This window comes from Falco peregrinus, chromosome 2 (assembly GCF_023634155.1).
Source record: "Falco peregrinus isolate bFalPer1 chromosome 2, bFalPer1.pri, whole genome shotgun sequence".
Taxonomy (NCBI): Eukaryota; Metazoa; Chordata; class Aves; order Falconiformes; family Falconidae; genus Falco; species Falco peregrinus.
In genome coordinates, this window is record NC_073722.1 from 39886451 (window position 1) to 39898417 (window position 11967).

General features: G+C 49.8%; 1 protein-coding gene across 2 annotated transcripts in view; it reads left to right on the forward strand.

The window, feature by feature from the left end:
* ADAM33 (ADAM metallopeptidase domain 33) overlaps window positions 1-4460 on the forward strand; it is a 31942-nt gene extending 27482 nt beyond the window's left edge. Inside the window, exons 21-24 of one of the 2 annotated variants that reach the window (XR_008745582.1) lie at window positions 194-439; window positions 741-904; window positions 1839-1981; window positions 3270-4460. Coding sequence is in view for 1 of the 2 variants with exons in the window: in XM_055794474.1 (XP_055650449.1) it covers window positions 194-439; window positions 741-904; window positions 1839-1856; window positions 3270-3321 (480 nt within the window). In the remaining variant the exon portion in view is untranslated. The remainder of the gene's footprint in view (window positions 1-193; window positions 440-740; window positions 905-1838; window positions 1982-3269) is intronic. The other variant, XM_055794474.1, reaches the window with a different exon arrangement.
* The last annotated feature ends 7507 nt before the right edge of the window (window positions 4461-11967 follow it).

Sequence of the window (11967 nt, forward strand, 5' to 3'; positions counted from 1 at the left end):
GTACTCTCATATGTTAGTGAGGAGCAAACTTGTTCAGCTTTTGGGTGGGATGGTAAAAGTGGAGTGGAATAGATACCCAGTGCTCCTCCTGCAGCTCCCTAGCACACAGACCTTGAGGGGACATCTGTTTTCATCACCCAGGAAAACCCACCTAAGGATTTTCTCCATACTTCTGCTTTTCTCATCCCTGCAGGCAACACGGGCTGCATTCCCCCCCAAACCCAGCACACACCAGCCCGGCTCTCAGCCTGTCAACGTTGTCCACCCTCTTCGCCCAGCTCCCCACTCCGTCCCTCCTCGCCCGAGAGACCCCAAGCCTGCCAGGCCACCTCCGCCGGTCAGCAAATCGCCTATGGTCCCCACCAAAACAGTTGTCTCTCAGGTTAAGCTGCCGCCTCCTAAGAAACCTCTTCCCTGCAGCCCCGTGAGGACCCCACTGGTGAGCTTTGCTGCCTGGCTGTACCTTCCTTCCAGACTCATAGAAATTCCCTCTTTTTTTGGCTGCCTGTGGCTCTTTTGGGTTGCGGACTATTAAGAAGCTGTCATGCCACCCGAAGAGATGGATGTTTTGTAATGATGAACAAAGCTCATTAGAAAATGAGAATATTTTAAGTTGTTTGGGTGGTGGTGTTACGTGCTTTGAAGCATGTCAGCTCTGCAGCAGTGGAGGGAGGTTTGCTGGAGGTCGTTAGATGCTCCTCTGAGGATGTTGTCTTTCCCCATACACTTTGTGATCCTAGATTGTCCCAAAGCACCAGCCCCCTCGTCGGCCTCTGCCCGGAAGTCCTCTTCTGGCCAAAGAGCTGCCTCCTGCACATGGACAGACCCTGCTGGTCATGGTCCCTCCTACCAACTTCAAGGTGTCGGGTACAAGTGCTGTCAGCCACTCCACAAGGCCATTAAAGTAAGTTGAGAGAGGAGTTGAGCTATCTCCCACCCCTGCTGGGGTCCTGCACATGGACACAGTGGGGGCTCTTAAGGGTTACGTTGGGGTGGGACAACCCAAATGTCATTGTGGCGTGTAGTGGTCTGCCTCTTGTGGTGTCTTCACTGTGTCAGGGGTTTCTCTTGCTACTGTTATACAGCTGGTGTGTACAGGCCAGGCTGCTGAGGAGCAGGATGCTCTGGGGTGTTCTGTGCTCTGGGGTGTGCTGGTCTGTGCACGCTGTTGGAGCTACAGACTTCAAAGCCTACCAGCTTCAGGGTAACTGGCCTGTAGGGCATGGTGGATCTTTGATATGGGGCATTTGGGAGCAGCGGCAAAAGGTAGGAAGAAAATCAGAAGACATCCCAAATTCTGCTACCTGGGGAGCAACTACAAACAAAGTGTTTTTCTAGATGGGGCTGCTACGTGCATAAACATTCCTGTGCCTGCGCTCCTTCCTGCATGGGGCAGGAGAAAAGGCTGCCCACCCAAGCAAGGTGCTTGCAGGTGCCCAGGGTCAGCAGCCATGCCTCTACTTGGCAAGACCCTGTGGGGTTTGGCCAAGGTTGGCCAACAGTGATGAGTGTTAGGGCTTTGGGTCTTGCAAGGTCCTGGTGGGTTAAGGGAGATGCTATCCTTTGGGGGTGCATGTGGCCTCCCATCCCAGAGCATGGAGGGCTGTCAAGCACTGGAACAGGCTGCCCAGAGAGGCAGTGTAGCTGTGGTGCTTGGGCACATGGTTTAGTCGTGGCCTTGGCAGTGCTGGGTTAATGGTTGGACTGGCTGATCTTAAAGGCCTTTTCCAACCCAAATGATTCTATGATTCTGTGGAGGGAGCTGTTGGTGTTCTGCTGGGGAACGGTGGAGTGAAGGGATGGAGACTGATGCTCTCTTTCATCTTTTCTCCCTGCAGGCCGATGCCACCTCAAAGGTGAGTCACAGATGACACCATGCAGGACCATGGGGACTGCTTGTGGGGGGATGGCCTTTGGTTAAGCACTGAGCTGGGAACCAGGAGACTGGGGATTAAACATCTTCCTTCCCAGAGGCTCCTAGGTGAGCAGGACATAGCTCCTCCGGGTACCCCAGCAACAGCAGGGCTGGGGCACCTGTGTCCAGGGGAATGGAGGGTGTGGGTTTTCCAGTTCAGAGCTAGGAGATTAAGTCCAAGTCCTTTACAGTATCACTGGCACTTTCAGCTGTTGCTATACTGCTAAATCCTCTGGATACAGTTCAGTGGATCCTCAAGGGATCACGCGTGCATCTGCTGCTGCTGTCTGGTCTTGTGGACTGTATCCAGCCATGGAGGGAGGGCACTGTGCTGGACTGAAGTTGGCCCTCACCCCCAGGCAGTCTGCTTTGCTAATTCCTGCTTTGACCCTCTGTCCGGGTTTTGGCTGGGATAGAGTTAATTTTCGTCTTGGTGGCTAGTGCAAATCCCACATCAAATCCAAAACACAGCACTTGATAGCCACCAAGACGAAAATTAACTCTATCCCAGCCAAAACCAAGACACCCTCTTACACTGTTTTAGTTTCTTATGCCCTTGTAGTTGCCACCACAAAGGGGCTGAACAGGTCGCAAAATTTCTCAGTAAAACTCAGTCCCTGTAGCTCATATCTTCTAGTAGAGAGAAAGGCCTGTTCTGTGGTCCCAAAAGAGAAAGATTTGGTGCATCCTGGCAGCCGAACTCACCTCCCTTCCCCAGTCACTGTAGTTTTGTCCTTGCTGCCCACTGAGAGCAGTCCCTGGCCATCCTCTCTTGAAATGGTGCCCATGTCAGAAAGTGTATGCTGGCAGGGCCAGACTTGTGCCAAGGAGCACGACGTGCTCCTGTCTTGGCCCGTATTTGTTACCTGGCACCACCAACACGCTAGAAGAATGCATGGGAACTACTGTCCTTCCTGGATGGATGAGGTGGGACATTTCATGAATTCCCAGGTTGCACTATATGGTCCATATCAGGTTAGTTGCTTTGGTGATGTCTTGTGATGAATCACCATGGCTGTTTTTGGGAAGCCAAGAGCAGTAACCCCTTGGGGGGTACCTCACTCCCACAGCTAGCTGGTGGGCTCCCCGTTCTCACTGCTGGTAGCTGCTCAGTGTCACCACATGCTTTGGTGGACCCTGGGTCCTATCAGGGTTTTGAGGGTATGCCAAAGGAAAGCACCTCCAAGTGATACAGTTTGGGGTTGTATCTTTGAGAGAAGACATGGGTGACCATTACAGTCCCAGGGCCTCTCGGGTCCCAGGTGCAGCAGCTGGTGGCAGGATGGTTGTGGTGGAGGTGGTGGATGCTTGGTCTCTGCACTCAAACGAGTGGTCTCCTTTCTTCTCCCTCTAGGCCAATCCCAGCCATCAAAGTCCAGTCAACCTCCTTCCTCTTGAAGAAGTGACAAAGCAAGGACACCTTAAGCCCATCCTTCCTGAGCTGGCTCTCCTGATTTGCACTGCTGCTGGCGACAGGGGTCTTTTATTCCTTTCTTGTTTTATTTGTCTTTTGATACCAGAGGACTATTTTTATAAGACAGAATATGTATTCAGCACAAAAACTGCAGTGGTGGTGGGAGGAGAGGGGAAATTGGTACTATGATGTCACAAAGGGTTAGGGTGGGTTGGCGGTGGGGTTACCACGATGCAGACCCCACCACAGCTCACGGCATCGCTTCCTGGCCAATTTACCCTCCAGCTTTAGTTTCTTCTTGACATTGCACATGGGCTGGGATGGGGTCACTTGGGGTCAAATGAGCATCCAACACTGATGAACAATGCTGATGACAGTGGCAGCAAAAGCCGTGTAATATCCTTCTAGCTACCTCCTCCTTCTCCTCCAGGCCTGGTGAGACCCCACCACCACCCATTGCCACCAGAGTTCAGTGCTGGGCATTGTCTCGGGGGAGACATTTGCCGTGAGAGAAAAATGGTTTCCAGTTTGGACTGTGCCATACAGTACTGGGACATTTCCATCAAGGGTCCAAGTTCTCAGGCTCCTCCTGGCCTCCTGCCTGATTGCACAAGAAAAAGCCAGTGGCAGTCCTGGAGGTGTACGTGGAAGGAGACGCTGTCTGGGAAATGGTTTAATGTCTGAAGTGCTGATGGCAGCTGGTTACCAGGGTGCTTTCAAGGGGCTCAAAAGCCCCCCCTAAACACTGCGTGTTCCCTGCTCATGGGGCAAGCCCAGCACTGGCTCTGTGAGCTGCTAACACTCTGTTGTCCAAAGGGGAAAGGAGCCACAACCCGGGAACAAGAGCAGGAAGACCTCCTGCCTGTGTCATTGGCTTGCCCAAAGGCCTTGGCCAAGCCATTGCATTTCTCTTGTGCCTCAGTTCCCCCCATCTTTAAAATGGGGGGAGGGGGGTAATACCTACCTCACAGGGGTGTTGTGAGGTTTAACAAACTGATGTCTTGAAAGGGCTTTACAATCCTCAGACGAAAGGTGCTGTTGACCTGCACAGTATTATACGGTGCCACTTTCCTATGACTTGATACGCGGCTCTGTCAGGGTCTGAAACAAGAACAAAGGCTTTGTACAGTCCCCTGGCTCCTCTGGCTCTTTTTTTGCTACGTTCCCTGAGCCTTTAGACACCAAGGTCTCCAGGCCACCTGGTGCAAATAGATCCCTGGATCCCCTTCTGTTAGCCCTTAAACCTCGGATCATTTGTCCTAACTGTGTGCGACATGGCAACTACCCTGGGGTAGGTCCCCAATGTGTTTAACCAGTGTAAAAGCTGTTCATGATGTAGGCTCCAGGACAACCCTCAGGAAGCTGTTCTGGTGTTTCATTATCCCCAGTGTTACAAAATGAGCTGCTAATTGCAGGCTGTGGTTAAGGCCACCCTAACCTATGCTGTCCTTACTCTCATGACCAGGCTTTGTTTCAAAGTTTCTGATCATGGATGTGGGTCTTCCCTGAAGCATCTCTTTCTTGGTTGGTGGATATCCAGGTGGGATCCCAGGATCCAGAATCTCCTCTTTGATAACAAGTCACAAAATCACAGTCATTTAAGTTGAAAGAGGCCGAGACCTCTTGAGATCATCCCCAGATGGCCTCCAGAGGACAGGATAAGTGAGCTGGGCCCTGAAACTTCCCAAGGTCCCATTCTTTTTAGTGGTCTCCCAAGGATGGTCAGACTTGAGGAAGAGCCTACAGAGTTTCTGGAGAGGGGAAACCCTGCTCTCGGCTTGCTCCCTCTCTTCTACTGCCCAGTACAGGTGTTAGCATAGGGTTAAACAGTTGGAGAGGGTTTGGAGAAGTTGCTGCAATGATGAAGTCGTTGGAAAAAACTTTTCCCAATGAGTTGGACGGTTTAGCTTAATGACAAAGTGAGGGTTGGTAGTGCTGCAGTCAAACACCTTACTGTGAGACCAGCAACTGAATGATCACATCAAGCTGTTGCAATCTCCCTGGGCTTGGATTCTTGCCTATTAATGTCATCTACCTGGCCATCATGCTCCCTTTTGTCTCCTCCTGTTGCCAACGGGGAGAGATGGGGAGCTGATGGGGAGTTTGGGACAGCTACCCAAACTTCACCAGCAGCACACAGCTAGGGCGTGCACGTTCGGGGGCTAAACTTGAGCTATTCAGGCTGGAAGGGAATTTGTAGAAACCCCCATTCCTGATCTCAGGGATTCTGCAAAGACATATAGGGTGTAGGGCCCTGCTCAGCAGCACAATAAGTAGTCAAAGATACTTTTACTCTTCTCAGAGACCTTTTCTCTGCCTGGGAGATGTCCTTGCATGCACCAGTGGATTTTTCTTGAGTCAGAGTGGCTGTGCCATGTTGCAGAAAGACCCACCACATCCCTTTTCTAAAGGCAGAGCAGCAGTGCTGAGAACAGCCCTTCCAGTCCACATGTCCAACACAACCCAACTACTCTGCCCTTGAGCTGCAAGCTGGCTCCCTGAGAGGATCATAATTTCGGGGTGATTCACGATGGTCTGTTTGCTGGCTTTGTCTAACCTGAGATAGTCCCAGGGAGTGCAGATGGTTGATGTTCATCCTGATGCATCCACAAATGTAAGATGTGGCCATGGGACAGGCAGGACTTGAAGCCTGGTTAATTTACGAATCCAGGGAGGGCTTTTGGGTGCTGAGGTGACACTAGATGGCAGCAGATGACCATGAAATCCTCTGCTCAGCCTTCTGAATTCTTGCTGGGATTTCCAGGGACCAGGTGCTCAAGTGCAGCTTTTCTCCTTGCTACTTCTCCCCTGCCCCACTACCTGCGAATCCATTAGAAGTGTGGGCTGGGCATGAAAGCTGCCCAGTGCTTGTGATGGCTTGTCGAGCTTGCAGTCCGTCTGAGTAGAGCCTTCCTCTTTCCAAAGGGCTCTGCTGCCTTCGGAAAACGACAGCAGGAGAGCTGAAAAATCACAGCCCTTCACCCTACCGTGTCTTCAGCATCCAAAGCACCTTTTTGGCTAATGGAGCCTTGCTCAGACAGCACGTGCTTGGGGAAGGAGGAAGGGGAAAGCTCCTGTGGAGGTGGTCCTGGATCAGCCATTTCACTGAAACCTGGGGGCACCGAGATGTGCATCATGGTCCCATCTGCTACTTAAAAGTCTTTCAGTCTCTTGAAGGCTTGGAGGGGTGGGTGTGGGATAGAGGATCAGACCACTATTACTTTCATCACTTTGGAGTTTCTGGGTGCTTGTCCCAGCTTTGCTGCCGTATATCACGTCTGTCCCTGTATGACTCTGAGGTTGAAACCAGCACCAGAGTGAGTGCACTGAGTGCTGTAACCTGCATTAGCCCATCTGCATTTCTTGGCATCGGTCTTGCAATAAATGTCCACAAAATGCTGCGTCTGCTGGGACATTGGGCTTCACTGTTTCCCCTCTGGTCAGGTAAGGGAGGACCTGGGACTGTGATTACGGAGATGTGTGCTGAAACTCCACCTCCAATGAGGTCTTGACCAAGGGCTGAGGCTGAGGGGCACAGGCTAATGCTTTGCTGGTGGTTTGAGCAGTCCCTTTGCATGCAGATTTCTCATTTATCCAGTGGTACGTGCATTTACCATGTGGCAGAATTTGTGAGATTGAAATGAGGAAGACAAAAACCTCCTAGCTAGCTCAGAGAAAGCATCTATATGACATTCAATTAGATTGTACATGCTGGAGGGAACAACCATTTTTTAATTCTCAGTAGCATCGTGGAAGACAGGATGGGTCCATCCCCTTGGTCCATCTAGTCTGATATCCGATTTCCAACAGAAACAAGATCCAGGCATTTTGGAAAACAGGTGAAGCAAAGTCCAGCTCCTTTCAGATTTTAACCTGATTTCTGATGGAGCCTGGTGCCAGCTTTTTTCCCTGTCCTGGTATAACTGCCTTTATGTTCTTCAACCCTGCAGTGATGGAAAGCCCACACTGCTCCAGGGAGCATCTTCCTGTGCCTTCCTACCCACGGCACAAATGTTTTCTCCAGCTTTGGTCTGATTTACCCATCTCCATCTTCCTCCTGCACTGAGATGCTCCAGGTCCTGTGCAAATGAAGTGGGGGAGAAGTTAAGCTGGGGTAACTTGGGTGAGTGATTTCCAGCTGCGTCTCCTCTGTGCAGCTGTTCTCTTGCTATGTCTCATCACCATCAGCATTCTTGTTAGGACTTCTGAGGTCCCTGCACACCAGGTGCTTTGCGAACAGAAAAACTGAGAGCTCGTGATCCAGCCTATTATGAAATTAGTAGGGGCCTCTGGGCTCTCTCGGCTTTTTGGATGCTTTCACTCTTACCAGGGCTGATTAGGGGGTGTAGGAGTGCACGTGGGGCTGTTTTAACTTTTCATAAGCTTCCTTGTAACATCATGGCCTCCTTTGAACTAAACACCCAGGTGATACGACAGGCACAGCCTCAACCCAGGAGAGAGGTTCTGCTGAGATGATAGGGCTCATTTGGGACCATTCTGGTCCTGGAGGTGGCCAAGGAGATATGACACCATAGAGAAACAGCTCCAGTGGCAGTGGAGGGGAGGCTACAGCTGTCTTCATCTCCATGCTGGCAAATCTACCCTGAGACAGCTATTGGTCACAGGCAGACCTGGCCAGGACACTGGGCCTGGGAAAAGTCCTGCATTTGAGGCAGGAGTGGTGTAGCTTGCTGGGAGGAGGACACCGTGGCTCTGTGGATGTCTGGTTGCAGAACAGCTGCCTCAGCACGTTACTGGGCTCACTGGGACTGGCTGCTTTCCCTATGGAGCAGAAGCATGCTCAGCTTGCAGAAGGACCCAGGACTGTACCTCCTTGGACATTTCAGGGGGTCACTGTCACCCACCACACTTGTGGTAAAGCTGGGAAGATCTCCTTGCCCTTGGGCAAGTTGTTGCCTCAGTTCCCCTTGGTTTGTGAGATGGAGCCACCTTCATCTGTCCCACATGTCCCTGTCCTTTCCAGCCACCCTGGGGTGCAAGAGCCAAAGCAAGAGGCCAGATCCTGACCAACAGCATCTCCATGGGCTTCTGGGCTCTGCAGGGGTTTCCAAGGGATGAAGGGGAATGTGGAAGAAGGGTCAAGCAATGGAGGGGATGAGGAGAGTCCCCAGTGATTGCGTGGTTTCCAGTGAGCTTCAGAAGTTGGGGGGCTTTTCTGAAGCATGTTGGGGAAGTCACCTTGGGGCAAGAAGTGTCCTTCTTGGCTCCATGAAGCCTGAATTTTGAGGTGCACCAAGTTAGCACTGAGTTTGCTGTGGGTGTCCTGGCACCAGGCAGGCTCTGTCTCCTGGGATGAAGCACAAGGTGACATGGCCAGTGTAAAATGTAAAATCATCTTTTTATTTTTCTTATTTAATGCTGCATCCTGGAGTGGGAGAGCTGAGGAGGCTGGACACCTGAACTGGGACTGTGCAGCCACAGCCAGGCAACACACTCACAGGCATACAGAGCTGCAGGCAGGCAGAGGCATGCAAGAGCCAAAGGACAAAAAACAACAACAAAAAAAAAAAAAAAAGAAAAAAGGAAAAAAAAAAAAGGGGCAGTGAAGCGGTTAATGAAGAGGCTCCTGCAGCCAAGGAAGTTGAACTGTTTGTTCATCTTCCAGCGCCTTTTCTTTCCTTTTCCTTTATTTGTCTTTGGTAGAAGACGATTGCTCTCTCCACCCATTCCTGCCATTCAGGGGCTGATAGAGCTCTCCTTGGAGCCAGGAATGGTCCCATTAAAAATGAAAGTATAAAGCACAGCTTGATTTTAATTCACTGCATCAACATTTCTGTACAGACGGAGAGAAAGAGAGAAATAGATTTATGATATTATACACACACATGCTGAAGATGGAGGTCCTGTTGAGTGCTGTCACTCAAGTGTTGCCTAAAGCTGATGTCTTCTCTCTCTAATTTCCAAGTACTTCTTAAAGAAGCGAGTGTCTTTAAAGTCCCAGTGCTACAAAGGCCAAAGCCAGCTTGGAGATGGGCACTTTTGTGTCAGGAATGTCAAAGCAGGATGCAGCTTTCCCTCTCCAGCTTTCCTTCCTGTTTTAAATCCTTGCTTAGAGAAACAAATGAAGAAATCAGTGTGAGTTTGGACAACCTTTGGAGCCGAGAAGCAGTCCTACCCTGTGGCTTCATGGTGATGTGGCATCCTGATGCAGACACTGCTTCTGCTGTCCACTGTGGTTTGAAGAACATCGGTGAGTGGAGACAGGGCTGTATCTCGATATCAGGGAGCCCGTGCAACGTGCCTGTTTTGGTCCCAGATGCTCAGCTGAGATAATCAAACCAAACCATCCCAAAGAAGTAAAATTAGGAAGTTGAAGAAGGCAGAAACGGGGGTGGATACACCACAGTGTGGCTTCAAATGCACTGTATGAGACCCAGGTGTCCAGCTCTTGTCAACAGATAAGATACATAAATGAGGGAGGAGCTGTTCTGGCCTAATTAGCAAAGACAAACCCAATTAATGACTTGAGAAATATATCTCAAAGCTCTTCCCTGGCCCCCTTTACACAGTGGCTGCTGCTGATATGCTATGAGATGTTCACAGAGGGCAATCATGGCTAGCCAGGGACTGAATGGGGCTGACAGCACCCATGAGAATGGCTGAGGTTGCTGTCACCCCCCCAGCCCACACCTCCACTGTGCTTGCCTGCAGCACAGCACTGGAGGTAGGGATGTTGCTCATCTTCCTGCTTGGACAGGGAGAGCTGGTGGGGCACTTGCCTAGGGACAGAGGGCTGCTTATTGCTATTACTGCCGCTTCTTTGGTACCCAAAAGTGCTTTAAAGAAGTAAGTATAAGATTAAATTTTTGTCATAAAAAGATAATTTTATCTCTACTGGGTTTGCATAAAAATAAATAAAGAAACCGTTTCAGCCCCAAGTGGCCTCCTTTGGTGGAGTGACTTCATGTACTTTGTGATCTCTAGGCTTGCAGAGCAAGGAGCTTTGGTCATGTCTGTGCTCGTAGATCAAAGTGTCCTTGGGAACGTTTTGGGTGTCCAGAGGCCAATGGCACAGAGCAGCCTTCATCTGTTTTATTAAATCCTCCTACCTTCAAAATGAAGTGGCCATCAGCAAACTGTCTGCTGGGATGATTCATGGGCCACATAAGTGGCTGACCCATGCAAGAATCATATAGTGCTTTGTGCTAAGGCCAAACGTGTGTCAGGAAGGACTGAAAATTTCGCAGCTTGAGCTCAGTCTGTTGCTCAGCTCATGAGTACAGACACGGCTTTTGGGACTAGGCTGAGAAAGGACATATTTCACCTCTGTGGCTCTCCTCAGCCAAGGATGATCCGTTTCTGACCCTCCTGCTTCTGGCTACGGTTGGTGGAGCAATGTGTGAAGACAAAAGCAGAGAGTCCTTAAGCCATCTTAGGTAGCATTAGTGCAAAAGGACTGATCTAAGAGGTACCTTTAAAGGAGGAGGTCTAGAGGAGTCCCTGGTGCCAGCATCCACTTTTGTCGTGAGAAGCCAGTTATTCCTGTGGTCAGTGGTGGATATGAAGAACAAGAAAATGTTACCACCCTTGTAAGACCCCTTTCATTAGAGTCACCTTACTATTCCCAGCTGGATCAACTTGATACAGCTTTTGGACTAATTTTCCAGCAAGGTGTAAATTTACCCTTTTGGATTCACAGCAAGATTCTGCTAACATGAAGAAGGGCAGAAAGTGCAAGGGGAAGGGCAAAACAAAGCTGCAGGACAGGACCTGCCATGATAGGACTGAAATAGAGGGTTTCCAGAGCCTGAGACCTGCTCTCACATGGTGGCCTCATCAAGCTCTGCAAAGGTCTCCAGCCATAGATACATGTGTTGGGGCAGGGCCTGGGCTCACTATATACATCAGGTCAAACACACAGGACAGAGGTACTTGGTCTCCATTGTATTTGAGGTGACCAAAGGCCGAGTCCAACCTGCCAAACCACTCTGTTGACTTGGCTTAATGAATCCAGAATGAGCCAGCGTTTGGATGAAAAGCCTAATTTTCTCCTGGGCATAAAAATGAAGGGGGTTTTTTCAATTATGTTTTCTTCAGCTTCATTTTGTTGGGTTTTCTCCTCCTCCTTGCCCTTTCCAGAATGAAAAGCCATGACTACAAGGCAAAGTTTAGTCATTCTTTGAGTTTAAAATCGTTCCTAGCGTGACATTTTCACCACACAGTCTCCTCAACAATGTCTTTCCCAGGAGGGTTTTGCACGTGTGAAGCTTTTGTATTGCAAGCATCTCAGAGCTAAGTCAAGGTATTATTGCCAATGCCTGTACCTTGTCTCTACAGGGTTCTGTTTCCGGGCATTTTATTATCATCAGTTGTGCAGTTTGGTCTTTGCATGTTTTTTGTTTTTATACCAGCAGTGAAAATAGCTAAATAGCTCAGTTCCCTTTGATGTTCTCTTGGATGGAGCTCTTTTTTTTTTTTTTTTTTTTTTTTTTTTTTTCCCCTTCCCCTTTTAGAGCAGAAGCAGAAGAAAATCAATTTAAACAAGATGCAGAAAGGTTTCAAAACACTGTCTTAATCAAGACAGCTTTGCCTCCGATCTTCCTCCAGCTCAGCTCTGAACCATCCCCCGAACCTGGCAGTTAATGACAAAAGAAAATCAACAGTGACACACTTTGAA